This window comes from Oncorhynchus tshawytscha, linkage group LG05 (assembly GCF_018296145.1).
Source record: "Oncorhynchus tshawytscha isolate Ot180627B linkage group LG05, Otsh_v2.0, whole genome shotgun sequence".
Classification (NCBI taxonomy): Eukaryota; Metazoa; Chordata; class Actinopteri; order Salmoniformes; family Salmonidae; genus Oncorhynchus; species Oncorhynchus tshawytscha.
Window position 1 is genome coordinate 68,415,661 of NC_056433.1, and position 19,529 is coordinate 68,435,189.

General features: G+C 40.6%; 2 protein-coding genes across 2 annotated transcripts; both read left to right on the forward strand.

Moving 5' to 3' along the window:
• The first annotated feature begins 1,147 nt into the window (after positions 1–1,147).
• zgc:109982 (uncharacterized protein LOC553564 homolog) lies at positions 1,148–5,507 on the forward strand. Its single transcript, XM_024422017.1, has 6 exons — positions 1,148–1,524; positions 1,808–1,969; positions 2,608–2,787; positions 3,748–3,841; positions 4,542–4,725; positions 5,040–5,507. The coding sequence occupies exons 1-6, from the start codon at positions 1,428–1,430 to the stop codon at positions 5,277–5,279; spliced, it is 957 nt and encodes a 318-aa protein (XP_024277785.1). The 5' UTR covers positions 1,148–1,427; the 3' UTR covers positions 5,280–5,507.
• A 387-nt stretch (positions 5,508–5,894) lies between these two features.
• dr1 (down-regulator of transcription 1) lies at positions 5,895–8,440 on the forward strand. The gene is made up of 3 exons (XM_024422018.2): positions 5,895–6,710; positions 7,023–7,186; positions 7,510–8,440. Exons 1-3 carry the CDS (start codon positions 6,491–6,493, stop codon positions 7,654–7,656), a joined length of 531 nt encoding a protein of 176 aa, XP_024277786.1. The 5' UTR covers positions 5,895–6,490; the 3' UTR covers positions 7,657–8,440.
• Positions 8,441–19,529: the final 11,089 nt, after the last annotated feature.

Consider the following 19,529-nt stretch of genomic DNA (forward strand, 5'->3'; position numbering starts at 1 on the left):
ATCATCATTAGAGTCTCATCATGCAGCCTTAGAATGTATTAAACATTAAAACATGTAACCCAGTGTGTGTATCACAACTAAAGTTGTAAAATAATGCCATGGAATTCTAAGCAAATCTTGTCTGCTAAATGAACTAGTGTAGCCCACAGCCATATGGCATAAGGACAACTCAGAGTATGCTATTCTGTTCTTCTGAAATAGACTACAGTTTCTTCATATCATGTTTCTTTGGACCTGTCTAAAATATATAATGGATTTATTGTGATGGCATAGCTATATCACATGGATTTATTAGACTTTTTAAAATGTTGTTTTTCCAAAGGTCTGCATCAGTGGTGAACAACAAGGCACTGGAGTGGCGAACCACACTTGCTGTCTCTGCGTGGCCAGCTCCCCTCTCTCCACCGGGATTATCTGCCTCTGACCTTATTAAAAGGGCTGAGTCACTGGTTTGCTGCCTCTCTCTCTCTCTCTCTCTCTCTCTCTCTCTCTCTCTCTCTCTCTCTCTATTTCAATTCAATTACATTCAAAGGGCTTTCTTGGCATGGGAAACATATGTTCACCCAATAGATAATTGAGTTTACCAAAATTTGTTTTGTTTTGGAATCATTTCTCTCTCTCTGTCTATCTCTACCACACCTGCTGTCTCGACCTCTGAATTCTGGGTTATGAAAAGCCAACTGAGATTTACTCCTGAGTTGCTGACCTGTTGCACCTTCTATAACGACTGTGATTATTATTTGACCCTGCTGGTCATCTATGAATGTTTGAACATCTTGAAGAAAGATCTGGCCTTAATGGCCATGTAGTCTTATAATCCCCACCTGGCACAGCCAGAAGATACCTGGCCACCTCTCAGAGCCTGGTTCCCCTCTAGGTTTCTGCTTTTCCAGGGTGTTTTTTTGCTAGCCCCCATGCTTTTACATCTGCATTGCTTGCTGTTTGGGGTTTTAGGCTGGGTTTCTTGTGACAAATGCTGATGTAAAAAGGGCTTTATACAATATATTTGATTGATTGTGTGTGTGTGTGTGTGTGTGTGTATAGGTGTAGGCTATGTGTGTGGCATGCTAATGGATGCTAATCATGCTCCTGTATAAGGCTGTTTCTGCTGAGTCTGACTACAGTGGATTACTGAGCCGAAAGCAAATCACCTTTACTCCCTCTCTTTCATCTCCTCATGCTCACTCTTATTCCGTCCTTCTCTCTCATTCCCCCCTCTCTTTCAATCTTCCCTCACTTTCGCTCCCCCATTGCTTTCATTCCCTCCTCGCTTTCATTCCCTCCTGCTGTCCCTCATTACCTGATACTGGAGTTGTGAGACCAATTTATTGTTGTACCGTTCAAATCACTTTATTAGCCTTGTCCAGGAATTTTTCTCAATTTAGGTTCTTAAAGACAAAGGAGTTTCTGTGAGACTAACAGCAGCGATGAACCAGAAGATTGTCCTCATCACAGGTTGCTCCTCAGGCATCGGACTGGCCCTGGCTGTACGCATAGCCAAGGATGAAAAGAAGAGGTTCATTGGTAAGTTAATGGGTACTCTTTGGGTTGAACAGAATTTGGATATTTAATGTTATGGTAACCAAAATGTGATGTTTATTCCACCTCTGTCAATGGATGAAATGTCAGCTATCTGTTAAAATTATTATGGAAAGCAGTGAAATTGTCAGGATGGTTCCTTTACCTTCAAAATCCCCAAAAGTATGGTCAGAAACTCCTAATCCCCAGACTATACAGCTATACAATATTCATAGACAAACTTGTCTGCTTCCAAGAGACTAAGATACACCTGTGTTGTGTTCTCCAGTGTATGCCACAATGAGGAACCTGGGTAAGGCAGAGGCACTCGTGGAGGCGGCAGGCAGGACTCTGGGCAGGACCCTGGTGATTAAACAACTGGATGTGTGCAATGAAGACTCCATCAAGGCCTGTGTGGCCAGCCTACCGGATGGCAAGCTAGACATACTCAGTAAGTACGGATGCATGCCTACACCCTTATCTGGTATTACATGTAGGCTAATGACCTCACATTTATATGTATGGACACTGTCTTCCCTGATCGCGTTTGCATTACAAACCCAGTAAAGCATTTGACTGTAATTCTTTTGTAAGGCTAGTTGGTTGTACAGTCAAATTAAAATGGCCTGCACTGACTTTTCCCACACATCCCAATTCCAGTGGCCGGTTCAGTAGGATGTAACGTTACAGAACATTCAGGCAGAAATGTATCATAGAAAACAGATATAATTGTCTATCATGTAGAATAGGGCATCGTTTCAGCTCTGCTGATTCTATTTGTATTTGCAAACAAATCGAATCAAAAATCAAATCAAATTTATTTATATAGCCCTTCGTACATCAGCTGATATCTCAAAGTGCTGTACAGAAACCCAGCCTAAAACCCCAAACAGCAAGCAAAGCAGGTGTAGAAGCACGGTGGCTAGGAAAAACTCCCTAGAAAGGCCAAAACCTAGGAAGAAACCTAGAGAGGAACCAGGCTATGTGGGGTGGCCAGTCCTCTTCTGGCTGTGCCGGGTGGAGATTATGCAAACGCAATGATCAGAACGTTTTCACATAACTGAATAAACCTATATTTTCCCCTCTCAGTCAGCAATGCTGGGATGGGTCTGGTAGGCCCCATAGAGTGTCAGTCTATGGAGGAGATGAAGGCTGTCATGGATACCAACTTCTTTGGTCTAGTGAGACTCCTCAAAGAGATCCTACCAGACATGAAGAAGAGGAAGAGTGGCCATATTGTTGTGATCAGCAGTGTCATGGGCATACAGGGTAAGAGATGTTGCTTCTTTTCACACAATGGCTTTTCATGAGGTTTTCTTATAGACTAGCAAGTGTATTTGTGAGTAGGCTACACATTTGTATGTGCCTAATGGCACAGACATGTATTTTAAAGGTAAACATGCATTACCAGGCATGATGTTTTCATCTGATTGTCAAATCACTTCAAAAAGTGCACATTGGTCCACTCCAAAATAAATTCCAGCATCCAAACAGTGCAACAGCCATTGGATTAATGGAAAGAAACATCTGTTAAAAAACACCAAAACGTGCAAAGACATTCAGAGATTGTCAGTAGATCTAAACTCTTGTAGCCTGCATTAATTGACGTGACAGATTACATTTTTTGTGAAAAGAAAAGTCAGAACACCTGAAAAAGGGTTGAAATATGGACGTAAATACAGCCATGTCTGTCCCGAGCTCATCGACACGGGAAACTGCGAAGTCCCAGTTAAAAACAACGTTGCCATTTTGCTAGCAGGCTGAATCCAGTCGATACAATGTTGCAAATTTGCTAGGGCATACTCAAGACCGAGAGAGAGGAAGACAGCCAGAGAAAATAGATGAATACGATTGAAATAACCTGAACCAGCTGTCACTGGATTAAACCATGACAGGTTGTTCGTTTAATTTCGAATGCGCTTTTATTTTAATATTTACCACTGTATCAGTACAAAATTGCATTTTAAACACATAGGAGAATAGTTCAAAGAGATCCCCAGCAATGTTAGCAACTTTTGTTGCATTTAGGGGAGCTCGTCTCATTTGGGGGGCAGAGCCCCCCCGGCCCCCATAATTCCCACACTGCTACTGGTTCAATATTAACTGTTGAAGAACACCAGGCTTAGAAATGGAAAGACTCCATCACGATCTGAACTTCATAAATTTACATTTTACAATTGACACATCCGGTCTGTATAAATTATTTGGTGGCATTCTCCCTTTTCACAGGTATATTATTCAACGATATCTACGCAGCATCCAAGTTTGCTGTGGAGGGTTTCTGTGAAAGCATGGCCGTCCAAGCCATGAGGTTTAATCTGAAGTAAGTAGTCCTACCGTACCACTAGTTCTGGTCCAGGGCGTTAGTGTGGTTTGCTAAGGAATGCTCAGCATTAGCAATAACTAACGCCTTGGACCAGAGCTTCCCTACCACATACTGCATCTGGTGTGTGTGGAGGGTACATTCACACTGCTCTGTTTGTGAGAGTTAAATTATCAGGGGGCAGAGATTAGAGCAGGGAGTGAGAGGATGTATCGTGGAGCTGCCTTCCCCTCAGGGGGAAATAATGCATGCTAGCCAACACCTGTAGCCCACTCGTCCATGTCACCAACACCTGTAGCCCACTCGTCCATGTCACCAACACCTGTAGCCCACTCGTCCATGTCACCAACACCTGTAGCCCACTCATCCATATCACCAACATCTGCACTTATACACTGCAATATCCTACCAGTGTTTCATGCCACGAGTGACAAAAAACATGCTACAGTTGGGTAAAATGGCAATAACAACCACACCCAACAAATATTATAGAGATTATTTAGAAGAAGCAACAGCGTACAGACACAATCTTAGGATTTATTATAGATTTTCCTGTGGTATTAGATACAGAAAATACAAAAGGGTTTTGGTGACAGAATAGAATTGAGTTTACTAGGCTAATTGAGTTTACTATTCATTTGAAGTAGTAATTGTGTGTGTATGTGTGCGTGTGTGTGTGTTGCTGCCATTGCTGTGGCAGTATAAGTTTGATTGAGCCAGGCCCTGTGGTGACGGAGTTTGAGCATAAGGTCTATGAAGAGGGCATGAAGACAGACCTCTCCAAAGCTGACAAAGTGACAGCAGATATGTTTACCAACATCTATATGAAGAACTTCAAGCAGATCTATGAAAGCCTTGGACAGACACCTGAGGACATAGCAGAGGTATATTAGCCTATTGGGCTCAAATTGACACATTATAAAGGCTTATACATATAACATCTTATAAAGTATTATACTTAGAGACTAAGTAAAGTCTAATTCTAAATCACAGGGTTAGTTTGTTTGGTGCATGTGTTCAAATTTCTGTGCTTAAATGTCTCTCCCTAGCTTGACTCACTTGACTTGTCCAAGGGCCCTCAACAGTGCATCTCCAGAAAACCATGTTCTGGAAAGTTATTTTGTATTTATTTCAGGTTATTCTGAATTCTTCATCTCATTTTCAATGGCCCTTCCTTCTCCGTGTCTTCCTCCCTTAGCACACACACAAGATCATCACCATGGACAACCCTCCATTCCGACACCAGACCAACACCTTGTACACCCCCATGACCACCCTGAAGTATGCTGATCCAAGCGGAGACCTTCCCATCGACACCTTCTACAAGATGGTGTTTGAGCACGACAAGGTCTTCAATGCCAGCCTCAACTTCCTCAAGCTGCTACGCTGGAGGACCCGCAAGAGCTTCGCTATAGATAAGGACAAGAGCAATTCTTAGGATGTGTCCCAAAAGGCAATTTTCTAATTAATTCACTTTTTTTTTTAATAAATCATAAACCAACATAAAATTCCAAGGTTTTATCTTCTGAGTGTTGGTGTTGAAAATGTACGGATTCAAAAGTTGATGGAGTAGTTACCTTTCAATTTGGGCAAAATGTTTCACTGGGGAATCTCAATGGACTTTTGTATTGGCAGGGCCTACAATAAAAGGATCCATCACCACTGATAAGATGTGTGGAGATCCAATTATGTAACAATATTATCTATTGGGCCACTAATCCATGATTCACAGGTTATAGAATATTACACTGCATTCAAAGTCCCAATTGTATTAAAGGATAATCCCATATTAACCATTACCTATGCATTATTAGATCACCTTTTTGTTTGTCCTGAACAAGCACAAGACAGGAATAGGGTTACATGTGATTAAAAAAAAAACATGGTAAAGGTCAATTGGGAAAGGGGAAATAAGCTTGCACACTTAAGTATTATAACCATATGTAGGCCTGCTTCACATTTTTATTATGGTATTATTGTGCCTTCAACACAGTAGGTGGCGACATTTTTATTTGGTCGTTTTCACAGGGCACCATAGAAAAATAATATACCGGAAAGGGGTTTTATTTGCGTGGATCGTTTCCGCAGAAATTTCAGTGCCGAACTGCCGGTGAACTGAATTTAACAGAATAAATGAATTAAAGTATTTCGTTCGGACGATAAAGGAACCGTAGTTCTCGTTCCAGTGTATACAGGATTTTGGTTTAAACAGTGTTTTGGGGATCAACACTGCGTTACGAAATGATCCCAACGACACGCTTGCTAGCCATGTTCTCAAAAGCCGCTGCAGGTAACTAAACTAGCTAATGTTAGCTAGGCTAACGCGTTGCGATAGATGGACCATAGCTTGCTAACTCGCTAGCTGGTTTTCATTTTCTCTTGTCCTCACCATCGTGTTTTACTTAGACCTATTCGTTACATTCCACGTCTCTACAGTAACATTAGGATATGCTGTGTCAATAGGCTTTTGTGTAGCTAGTTTGCATAGCTTTAACTTTTAAACCCAACTAGCCAACGTTAGCGTCTAGCCCACGACATTTTCAACACGTAACGTTAGCTAGTTAGCCCTCTGCGGAAGCCTACCATCAAATCAAACTTTCCCCCAGTTTGGTTTTTTATTAACTTGAGAAACTAGTTCTCTGGAATACGATGGCTTCTTCGTCGGGAAACGATGACGACCTCACCATTCCCAGGGCAGCCATCAACAAAATGATCAAGGAAACTCTGCCCAACGTACGGGTTGCCAATGATGCAAGAGAGCTTGTTGTGAACTGCTGCACAGAGTTCATACATCTAATCTCATCAGAGGCGAATGAAATATGTAACAAGTCTGAAAAGAAGACCATATCACCTGAACATGTAATTAATGGTTAGTATCTTTGTATTTTTTTATTCTGTATCAACAGGTTTGAAAATATATTCACTTAATGTATAGGTGTTTCCCCCCTTCCTGCCTGCCATGTATTTTTTATTTAATGCAGGTATGTGCTTGCCTGGCCACTTATCTGTAAACCAGGTTAGCTATAGTAAATCAATCTGGAACCAAGTTAGCTAGTTATGCACTAGGAATTCCAACAATAATCAAGTGATGAGACTGTTGAATACATGTCTGTTTCCTTTTCCCCAACATTGTTTCCATAATCTTTTCCCCTTTCCCCTAACCATATCCTCTTCTCCACAGCACTTGAAAGCCTGGGTTTTGCGTCGTACATCACAGAGGTGAAGGATGTCCTGCAGGAGTGTAAAACAGTAGCACTTAAAAGGAGGAAGGCCAACTCTCGCCTGGAAAACCTGGGCATCCCAGAGGAAGAGCTCCTCAGACAACAGCAGGAACTATTTGCTAAGGTAAGGATCAAGAGTCATAACCTGGTTAACCAGACTGATCGTTACAAGAGTGTGTTAAGGATCAAGACGGATAACCTGTTTAATTAAGACTATTTCTTGCCACATCTCTGCACTTTTATAGATCACCTTCACCAGGAATGGATAACTGCAGTGCACAAACGGATATTTCTGCAGTATGACAAAGTCTCAAATAATGTATATTTGTTTTGGTAACATTTAGTAGATATTCTAGGTTGAGTGGCTCCCCTGCTTTTGATGTTTGCATCTCTATCTCTGACCATGTCTAATTTATTGGTGGACTGACTATATTTACTGTGTTCCAGGCACGGCAGCAGCAGGCCGAGCTGGCCCAGCAGGAGTGGCTCCAGATGCAGCAAGCTGCCCAGCAGGCCCAGTTGGCTGCAGCATCTGCCAGCGCTGGACAGCAGGCTGGCTCGTCCCAGGATGAGGATGATGAGGATGACATGTGATTATGAAGCTGATCCCTGGGTCTGGGCTGCAACATGCAAAACATTTGGAACAGATAGTAAAAACAAGAATCTCTTATTGGATAAGTACAGATAGTAGGCTGCCACCTGTTTCTAGCTGTTTTCATCCGTTTCGTGCCTGCTGAATACGAACCAGGCCATATCCCTTGTCTTTGGACAGTGTCGGCAAGCAGCCCTCTCTCTCTCTCTCCGAACACTCTAATTGGCAGTGATCTGAGCTGTGTTCGGACATAATGCACATAACCCCACCAGTCCAGTATCAGGAGTTCACATTATGGACAGTTTCAAGGTACATAGATATGGGGAATTTTATTATATATATGTTTTTATTGTCACATACTAGGTAGACATTTTTTCTTTTTTGACAGCAGTACCTGAAAACACATTTGGATAAAGATACATTTAAGCTTTCCTGCACTTAAATTAACAAGCAGGAGAACAGCTCCTCACTTGTCTTACCAAAGGTGGGCGGTGCTTATTCCTCCTACTGGCATGTCCTTTTTGGGAAATAATTTTTACAGAACTTGTTCCTTACCCCCCTCTTTGTTTAACATGACGGATATGTCCCCAATAGTACCACCTCCCATATAAACTGGCTCTGATCAATTATTTGGGATACACCCAACATATTTCTGAAACACTTAGAAGGGTTGTGAATATGTTTTGATTTGTAAAATAGGATTCAAATGCTTTTTGTTTTATTTTAGCTCAGTCATACAGTGCCTTCGGAAACTATTCAGACCCCTTGACTTTTCCCACATTTTGTTACATTAGTCTTATTCTAAAAATGATTAAATCATTTCCCCCCATCATCAATCTACACACAATGCCCCATAATGACAAAGCAAAAACTTTGCACCTGAGCTTAATTGAGTCTCATAGCAAAGGGTCTGAATACTTATGAAAATAAGGTATTTCTGTGTATTTATTTTCTAAAATGCTGTTTTCGCTTTGTCATTATGGGGTATTGTGTTTAGGTTGCTGAGGAAAAACATTTTATTTAATCAATTTTAGAATAAAGCTGTAATGTAACAAAAAGTGAAAGTCAAGGGGTCTGAATAATTTCTGAAGGCATTGTACATGGTGTAAGTAGGTTGATTCTTTTTTTTAGGATGTTCACCTACAGTATTGCTAACTGTTTAGCTACTCCTTTCAGAATCTTTTTTGACTGACTCATATAACCAAAGATATAGGTTGTGTCCTAAATGGCACCCTATTCCCTATATTGTGCAATACCTTTGACAAGAAAACAATTGGCCCTGGTCAAAAGTAGAGCACTACATAGGGAATAGGGTGCAATTTGGGTCACAACCACAGGAGAGCTTAACAACCCAAGTATATGAGCCTAAAGTGTATGTTCCATGTGTAGTATAAAGAGACGTGGGTACAGTGTGCACTCAAGTTACTGTTCTCAATGACTGATAACGTTCACCTTGAAAAAATGCTTTGATTTCTTCTTGGCTTTTTATATTGTGCATCCCAAATGGTACCCTATTACCTTTATGCTGCACTACTTTGGCTCTTGTCAATAGTAGTGCACAATTTCGGGAATGGGGTGCACATTTGTTTTTCTGTGGTGCAGTATGATAAAGTTGCATTATGAATGTGTGGTGAATTCTATAAAGATTGGTAACCTGTCATTGTGTTACCCATTTCACATGCCTTTTATAAAGTTGTATTCTTTAAGCAATAAAGTTAACATCTTTTATAGTGACCTATTGTTCCTCATGTTTTCTGGAGTTATTTATAGTTCTTTCCTCATTTTTAGGTGTTTTTGTACTGTGTATGTTAGCCTCAGTTTTATACATCATGGACAAAAGCAGAGGTTTTTTTTAGTTTTTAATTTGACTAGGACCAACAAGTCATAAAATGCCATTATGTTTTGATGGTAAATTATTCTAAATAAGACAACTAATGTAAAGTCATTACAATGACCGACAGTGACATGGCCTGCATACTCACCAGGCATGTCACCCATTGATCATGTTTGGGATGCTCTGGATCGATGTGTACGACAGCATGTTTCAGTTTCCACCAATATCCAGCAACTTCATACAGCCATTGAAGAGGAGTCTGACAACATTCAGGCCACAATCAACAGCCTGCTCAACTCTATGCGAAGGAGATGTGTCATGCTGCATGAGGCAAAATGGTGGTCGCACCAGAAACTGACTGGTTTTTCTGATCCATGCCCCTACTGTTTTTTTAAAGCTATCTGACTAACAGATTCATATCTGTATTCCCAGTCATGTGAAATCCATAGATTAGGGCCTAATGATTTTATGTAACTTGACTGTTTGAGCTAATGGACAATTTGAGCTAATTAGCATCTTTGCAACAACTTGGATCCTTTCACAGCACTAGAAGGCTGCGTTGAGACTGATTTATCAGTGACTCAAGCCCAGCTCAGCTAATCCCTACCATTGTGAAGCAGAGTTGTCATAATGCTTCAGCAATTGTACATTACACCAGGAGCGTCAGTAGACAATATAAGTAACCTAATATAACCTGTCCCTTTAACTGCCCTGATCTTCCCTGACTGCCCTGATACTATCTACTGATCCTACAGATATTGTATGCAGTAATCATGTGCCTATGAACCAGATTTATACTGTTAGTACTAAGCCGGTGTGCCCTAGGAGGAAGTCCACTGTGAGCAGCTCACCCTGCACTAACATAAAGAACATGAGCACATCTACTGCTGCTAAGCTTCCATGTAAAGCTATGAAAGCAAGTAAGTATTCCGGAAGAAAAGTGCTCAAAATAGCCCACATTAATATTTGTAGCTTAAGAAACAAGGTTCATGAAATCAATAATTTGCTAGTAACAGATGACATTCATATTCTGACTATCTCTGAAACTCACTTAGAGCATACCTTTGACAGTACAGTTGTAGCAATACAAGGTTGTAACATTTATAGAAAATATAGAAATGCCAGTGGTGGAGGTGTTGCTGTTTCTATTCAGAACCACATTCCTGTAAAGACTAGAGAGGATCTCATGTCAAATACTGTTGAAGTAATATGGCTACAGGTTCATCTGCCTCACTTAAAGCCCATTCCTGTGGGAAGCTGCTATAGACCACCAAGTGCTAACAGTCATTATCTGGATAACGTGTGAAATGCTTGATAATGTATGTGATATCAACAGAGAGGTACATTTTCTGGGTGATTTAAATATTGACTGGCTTTCATCAAGCTGCCCACTCAAGAAAAAGCTTCAAACTGTAACCAGTCAACCTACCAGGGTAGTTAAAAACGGTACAGGAATGAAATCATCAACATGTATCGATCACATCTTTACTAATGCTACAGAAATTAGCTTTAAAGCGGTATCCAAATCCATCGGCTGTAGTGATCACAATATAGCAGCCATATCTAGGAAAACCAAAGTTCCAAAGGCTGGGCCTAATATAGTGTATAAGAAGTCATACAATAAGTTTTATAGTGATTGCTATGTTATTGATGTAAAGAATATCTGTTGGTCCATGTTGTGTAATGAGGAGCAAACAGACACTGCACTTGACACATTTATGAAATTGCTTATTCCAGTTGCTAAGCATGCACCCATTAAGAAAACGACTGTAAAAACTGTTCAATCCTTGTGAATTCATGAGGAAATGAAAAATGGTATGGTTGAGAGGGATGTCATGCTGCACAACTGATTGGCAAACTTATTGCAAATTGAGAAATCATGTGACTAAACTGACTAAAAAGAATAAGAAACTACACTATGAAACCAAGATAAATGATATGAAGAATTATAGTAAAAAGCTTTGGAGCACCTTAAATGAGAGAAAAAATGCACACAGCTCCATCATTCATTGAAACAGATGGCTCATTTATCACAAAACCAACTGGTATTGCCTACTACTTCAATGATTTTTTCATTGGCAAAATTAGCAAACTTAGCCATAACATGCCATCAACAAATGCTGACACTACACTGCCAAGTATATCTGACCAAATTATGAAAGACAAGCATTGTAATTTTAAATTCTTTAAAGTTAGTGTGGAAGAGGTGAAAAAAATTATTGTTGTCTATCAACAATGACAAGCCCCCGGGGTCTGACAACTTGGATGGAAAATTACTGAGGATAATAGCGGACGATATTGCCACTCCTATTTGCCACATCTTCAATTTAAGCTTACTAGAAAGTTTGTGTCCTCAGGCCTGGAGGGAAGCAAAAGTCATTCCGCTACCTAAGAATAGTAAAAAAAAACTTACTGGCTCAAATTGCTGACCAATCAGTCTGTTACCAACCCTTAGTACACTTTTGGAAAAAATTGTGTTTGACCAGATACAATGCTATTTTACAGTAAACAAATTGACAACAGATTTTCAGCATGCTTTTAGGGAAGGACACTCAATAAGCACAGCAATAACACAAATGACTGATGATTGGCTGAGAGAAATTGATGATAAAATGATTGTGGGGGCTGTCTTGTTAGACTTCAGTGCAGATTTTGAAATTATTGATCATAGTCTACTGCTGGAAAAACACATGTGTTTTGGCTTTCCACCCCCTGCTATATTGTGGATAAAGGGTTACTTGTCTAACAGAACACAGAGGGTGTTCTTTAATGGAAGCCTATCAAATATAATCCAGTTAGAATCAGGAATTCCCCAGGGTAGCTGTTTAGGCCCCTTACTTTTTTCAATTTTTACTAACAACATGTCACTGACTTTGAGTAAAGCCAGAGTTTCTATGTATGCGGATGACTCAACACTATACACATCAGCGACTGAAATAACTGCAACAAAGAGATGCAGCTGGTTTCAGAGTGGGTGGCAAGGAATAAGGTAGCCCTGAATAATTTTTAAACTAAAGCATAGTATTTGGAACAAAACACTCACTAAACCCTAAACCTCAACTAAATCTTCTAATTAAAATGATGTGGAAATGGAGCAAGTTGAGGTGACTAAACTGCTTGTAGTTACCATGGATTGTAAAGTGTCATGGTCAAAACATATTGAGAGAACAGCTACGATGGGGAGTTGTACAGTATGTCTATGATAAGGCGCTGCTCTACCTTCTTGACAGCACTGTCAACAAGGCAGATATTACAGGCCCTAGTTTTGTCACACCTGGACTACTGTTCAGTCGTGTGGTCAGGTGCCACAAAAAAGGACTTTGCAATTGCAATTGGTTCAGAACAGGGCAGCACGGCTGGCCCTTGGATGTACACAGAGAGCTAATATTAATAATATGCATGTCAATCTCTCCTGGCTCAAAGTGGAGGAGATATTGACTTCATCACTGCTTGTATTTATGAGAGGTATTGACATGTTGAATGCACTGAGCTGTCTGTTTGAACTACTGGTGCACAGCTTGGACAACCATGCATTCCCCACAAGACATGCCACAAGAGGTCTCTTCACAGTCCACAAGTCCAGAACAGACTATGGAAGGCACACAGTACTAAATAGAGCCATGACTACATTAAACTAGCATCAGAGAATAATATCGACATATATGCTGATTCGATTAGTGAGTTTATAAGTGCATAGGATATGTTGTACACACTGTGACTATTAACACCTACCCTAACCAGAAACCGTTGATAGATGGTGGCATTCGCGCAATACTGAAAGCGCGAACCACCGCATTTAACCACGGCAAGGCGAATGGGATTATGACTGAATACAGTGTACTTATTCCATCCGCAAGGCAATGAAACAAACAAAATGTCAGTATAGAGACAAAGTGGAGTCGCAATTCAACGGATCAAACACGAGACGTATGTGGCAGGTTCTACAGACAGCCCTGCCCATGTCTCTTTGCTTAATAAAGGGTTATATTTTGTGCCTACAACCCAGTGCAACGATTTTGATGTTAAGGTAGACATGTTTAAGCTTTTTAGAAACATCCGTTTAAGGGAATACTTTAGCTCCCCTAATTCTGACACTTCTATTGAACCAGTAGGTTGCTCTCCTGCACATACTCCGACTCCTTTTAGAAGCAATAGTTATTTTATACCTCCAGCCAATCGCAATCACTCTATCGAGACATATTGCAGACTTGTGGAAAAAGATGTTGGACATCTCCTTAAGAATAAACAGGGGTCCAAATCTTTCCATAATTTACCAAAGGATGAAAAACAAGCTTTGCTTGATTTACAATCTGATTCGTCCTGCTGATAAGGGTGGGTCAGTTGTACTCATGGATAGGACAGTTTATGTACATGAGTGTCATAGACGGCTGCTTGACAACACCTTTTACAAGAAACTCAGAAGTGACCCTACTTCCCAATTTCAGAATACTATCTTTACTGTCCTAGATGGGTATTTAACTTCTGGTCAGATAACCAAAAAATAACATGATTTTTGGCTATTAAACACCCTAAAAGTGCCACTTTCTATACTTTGCCGAAATTACTCAAGAATGTTACAAAACCTCCAGGGCGCCCTATAGTAGTGGGCATTGATGCAGTAAAGGCCCATCTATCTACTTTTGTTGACTTTGTTATTAGACCACTCGCAGAACAGCTCCCCTCCTTTGTAAAGGACACCAGCAGTATGATCTCTATCATTGAATCTCTTGATCCTCTCCCTGAGAATACCTTGTTAGTTACTTTGATGTTGAGTCAGCCATCACTAACACAAAGAGGTTTCTGCCTACATACAGACTTGAAATTATTGGCCACTTTAATAAATGATCACTAGATCACTTTAATAATGCCACTTTAAATATGTTCACATATCTTGCATTTTCTAATCTCCTTTGTATATACTGTATTTTATGCCATCTATTGCATCTTGACCATTCCGATCTGTCATTGCTCATCCTTATATTTATATGTATATATTCTTATTCCATTCCTTTACTTAGATTTGTGTGTATTAGGTAGTTGTGGAATTGTTAGATTACATGTTAGATTTGCTGCACTGTCAGAACTAGAAGCACAAGCATTTCACTATACTCGCAATAACATCTGCTAACCATGTGTATGCGACCAATAAAATTGTATTTTATTTGATACAGATAACCATTAACTTCTGATGTAGACCCTAGACTATAACACTCAATATTTCAATAGGATACCTGATAATGAACAATATTCCAAATTTAGTAGTCAGAACCCAGAGTCTAAGATCACCATGCACAATGCCAAGCGTCGGCTGAAGTGGTGTAAAGCTCGGTGCCATTAACTCTGGAGCAGTGGAAATGTGTTCTCTGGAGTGATGAATCACGCTTCATCTCCTTGCAGTCTGATGGACGAAGGGGGGGGGGGACAACTCCATATTAATGCCCATGATTTTGGAAATGGATGTTCCATGAGTAGGTTTCCACATACTTTTGGTCATGTAGTGTAGAACGGGTACACTGCTATCAGACTTGCTTTCAATAAATTTGATCGGGTTGTGCACAAGGCTTCATACTCTCAGATTATAGGAAATATTTACCAGTTCTTTGGATCATAAACATTACAGCAAATGTATTTAGACATTCAAAGTCCATAGGTTATGTCAGTTATATGGATAATTTTACGCATCTTTCCCTCTTTTACGCACAAGGCAGCTTGAGGTGTCCGAACAGTTTCTTTCTTTACTTCATTCTCTACTACTAGTTAGCTGTTTTCAGTTCATTAACACACACAGAAGAATATTGCAATACTGTACTTTCCACTGATTCAATTGAACTGCAACTTGTCATGTGCATAACCAGCCTGTAAGGTGATTCAAACTCGTCCCCTGTTCCCTATGAGTTGCTAGCCTGTAAGCCCACATACATATCTATAAATATTAACACATTTGAATAATGTATTTGATATCCCTCCCTATCAGCTCCCAGTCCCACCATGGCTATCTACTATCTGGCTACCAAATGTGTGGATATCCACCATCCCCACCAGTATCACAAGATCTGTGACTTTGACAAGTCTTTGGGGAAAACTATTGATGTCAACAACATAGTGTTTGCTCTCCATGTTCCCTTGCCCAACAAACAGATGAGCCCCTGGTTCCAGTTCCTGCTGACGGTTCCATAGTTTACATTGCCTTCAGAATAATCAACCAGATAGGTAAGTGACATTCCATTTTAGGAGACAGGTTAAAGAAGGATTGTTAAGCCTTGAGACAATTCAGACATGGATTGTGTATGCGTGCCATTCAGGGGGTAAATGGGCAAGACAAAATGCCAGGAGCACCGGTTTTTGTCAAGAACTGCTACCCTGCTAAGTTTTTCATGCTCAACGGCCAATTTGATACAACTGTGTGAAGCATTGGAGTCAACATGGGCCAGCATCCCTGTGGAACGCTTTTGACGCCATGGTAGAGTCCATGGCCCAATGAATTGAGGCTATTCTGAGGGCAAAAGGGGGTGGGGGTGCAACTCAATATTAAGAAGGTGTTCCTAATGTTTGGTATACTCAGTATATAGCTCAATGGTTAGCATTTTGTATGAGACAGTAAGTGGTGAGAACATGTTCTTTCAGATGATTAAATGAGAATATTTTTACTCTCCTGTGTACACTCTTCTTCAAGATGAGACTGCAAGGAATCACCTCTGCCTACTGGGAGCAGATTGGGCTAATTGTCTTTGGCTTTTCTATCCTCCTTATATTTGACCGGAGTGAGAGGTAGTATTCATCAATTTGTTTTTTATTTTGGCATTAGTTGATCTGTTTCATTTTGACAAAGATAGTATTTGACTCTCAAAGGTTCATGGGATGAATGCATTCCACAACATCTGGTCATTAGACTTGGGGACAGAGATAGCAGTATTCTTCAGACAATAACTGCATCTGTATGTCTATGATACAAAACCACTATTACATTATAATTATAACTATAATGTTGGGAGCATTTTCCTCATTTTCCTTGTATTATAAAAAACTGCATTGTATTCTCCTTAACCTAAACAACAGATGGCCTTCATCATTGTGGCTAGTATTTCCTTGTGCCTGTACTTCCTCTTTCTGTGTGTCATGGCTTAGCAGGTATTCTAGAACATCAGTGGGAAAATAGGCCAACTGCTGGCCATGACAGAAAACAGAAGACTAAGCTATAGGGTGGGTCAAAGGCAATAATTATTCAATTTGTTTTAAAGTGGCACAGTACCACTCCATTACCTTGAGTTTGTCTCAACACTAACAGGTATAGGATCAGTTTACCCTACTCTCAATCGTAAACATAACCATGATGAGGATAAATGAATATCTGTGGTAAGGGCAAACTTCTACCTTTTCTGTCATTGGGCACAGACAGTGCTTCCCCATATCCTTTAGTTCGTCTTAACACTAACATGTCTGTCCTGGTGTTATTGGGGCATTATCTTCACGTTCAAGTTCCTGGTGTTGGTCACTCTGGCATATGCAGCCGTGACTGTCATCTTCTTTATCGTCAGTCAGGTTTTTACATTTTACATTTTAAATTTCACCTTTATTTAACCAGGTAGGCTAGTTGAGAACAAGTTCTCATTTGCAACTGCGACCTGGCCAAGATAAAGCAAAACAGTGTGACACAGGCAACAACACAGAGTTACACATGAAGTAAACAATAAACAAGCCAATAACACTATAAACAAGTCAATGACACAGTAGAAAAAATAAATTCTATATACAGTGTGTGCAAAAGGCATGAGGAGGTAGGCAATAAATAGGCCATAGGAGCGAATAGTTACAATTTAGCAGATTAACACTGGAGTGGTAAATGAGCAGATGATGATGTGCAAGTAGAGATACTGGTGTGCAAAAGAGCAGAAAAGTAAATCAAATAAAATCAATATGGGGATGAGGTAGGTAGATTGGGTGGGCTATTTACAGATGGACTATGTACAGCTGCAGCGATCGGTTAGCTGCTCAGATAGTTGATGTTTAAAGTTGGTGAGGGAAATAAAAGTCTCCAACTTCAGCGATTTTTGCAATTCGTTCCAGTCACTGGCAGCAGAGAACTGGAAGGAAAGGCCGCCAAATTAGGTGTTGGCTTTAGGGATGATCAGTGAGATATACCTGCTGGAACGTGTGCTACGGGTGGGTGTTGTTATTGTGACCAGTTAACTGAGATAAGGCGGAGCTTTACCTAGCATAGACTTATAGATGACCTGGAGCCAGTGGGTCTGGCGACGAATATGTAGCGAGGGCCAGCCGACTAGAGCATACAGGTCGCAGTGGTGGGTGGTATAAGGTGATTTGGTAATAAAATGGATGGTACTGTGATAAACTGCCTCCAGTTTGCTGAGTAGAGTGTTGGAAGCTATTTTGTAGATGACATCGCCAAAGTCGAGGATTGGTAGGATAGTCAGTTTTACTAGGGTAAGTTTGGCGGCGTGAGTGAAGGAGGCTTTGTTGCGAAATAGAAAGCCGATTCTAGATTTGATTTTGGATTGGAGATGTTTAATATGAGTCTGGAAGGAGAGTTTACAGCCTAACCAGACACCTAGGTATTTAAAGTTGTCCACATATTCTAAGTCGGAACCAAATCAAATCAAATCAAATCAAATCAAATTTTATTTGTCACATACACATGGTTAGCAGATGTTGGAGGCCATGGAAGGAAATGTTGTGCTGGCAGTTCCGACAATGCAGTAATAACGTTTGCAAGTAATCTAACTAACAGTTCCAAAAAAAACTACTGTCATACACAGTGTAAGGGGATAAAGAATATGTACAATAATATCCTGAATGAGTGATGGGAGCAGCATAGGCAAGATTCTGATTTTAGAGTAGAATAATACATATGAGATAAGTATGTAAAGAAGTGGCATAGTTAAATTTGATACATGTTTTAAGGATGGGGACAATAAATTCGTATTATTTTATTGTTTTACATTCATTGTTTAAATGGTATTCTACATCATTTCCATTCCACCAGGTTATTGAAGTCTACTGGAGTAGAGTCAGTGTCATTGACAGTGCTTGGGTGAGCCACTCCAGATGTTAGTCACAGTGGCTGTTTAACAGAACCTGATGGCATGAGATGGAAGCTGTTTTTCAGTCTGTCCATCCCAGTTTTGATGCACCTCCCAGAAGACTCGCCACTGACAAGACAGATAACAGGCAGTCAACGGGTGGTTGATGTCCTTGATGATCTCTATCCATTTGAATATGTTGTCCTGGAGGGCAGCATTTAACAATACATAATGATAAAATAATATCAAATAAAGAAAATATTGACCCTCTGGACGGCCTTACGGTTGAGGGAAGGTCAGAGCCATACCAGGCGGTGATACAGCCCGCCAGGACTGCTCGATTGTGCATCTGTAGAAGTTTGCCGCAGTGCAATGTGTTGGAGGAAATTCTTCAGCCTCAGCTTGCAGGCGCCCGGCCCCCACAAGTCGCTAGAGCGCGATGGGACAAGGAAATTCCGTCCGACAAACCCTTCGAGGAACTTAAAACCCTCTCCACTACTGTTCCATCGATGTGGATGGGGTTTCCCTCTGCTGATTTCTGAATCCACAATCATCTCCTTGTTTAAATGACTAATGAGTGTGAGGTTATTTTCCTGAACCACCTCCGAGGGTAATCAAGTCTCCCTATAAATGCACCTGCACTGTTGGTAATCAAGCCTACCACTGTTGTGGCCGCAAGCATCATGATTGACAAGGAACGTGCACCAGGCAGGTCCGAGATACTGTGGGTGAACAGGAGTTTAAAGGAGAGGGCTACAAAAGATTTCCCAAGCTTTGTGGGGCCCCAGTGTTGAGGATCAGCGATAATATTGAAATGGAAGTTGTTGCAGACCACTGCAAATCCACCAAGACCTGGCGTCCCTCTAAACTTTCAGCTCATACAAGGAGAAGACTGGTCAGAGATGCAGCCAAGAGGCCCATGATCACTCTGGATGAACTGCAGAGATCTACAGCTGAGGTGGGAGACTCTGTCCATAGGACAACAATCAGTCATATTGCACAA

Coding starts and splice junctions, on each gene's coding strand:
- zgc:109982 (XM_024422017.1), top strand. CDS start 1,428: ATGAACCAGAAGATTGTCCTCATCACAGGTTGCTCCTCAGGCATCGGA. Junction 1,525..1,807: donor TGAAAAGAAGAGGTTCATTG/GTAAGTTAATGG, acceptor TGTGTTCTCCAG/TGTATGCCACAATGAGGAAC. Junction 1,970..2,607: donor TGGCAAGCTAGACATACTCA/GTAAGTACGGAT, acceptor TTCCCCTCTCAG/TCAGCAATGCTGGGATGGGT.
- dr1 (XM_024422018.2), top strand. CDS start 6,491: ATGGCTTCTTCGTCGGGAAACGATGACGACCTCACCATTCCCAGGGCA. Junction 6,711..7,022: donor ACCTGAACATGTAATTAATG/GTTAGTATCTTT, acceptor TCTTCTCCACAG/CACTTGAAAGCCTGGGTTTT. Junction 7,187..7,509: donor AGCAGGAACTATTTGCTAAG/GTAAGGATCAAG, acceptor ACTGTGTTCCAG/GCACGGCAGCAGCAGGCCGA.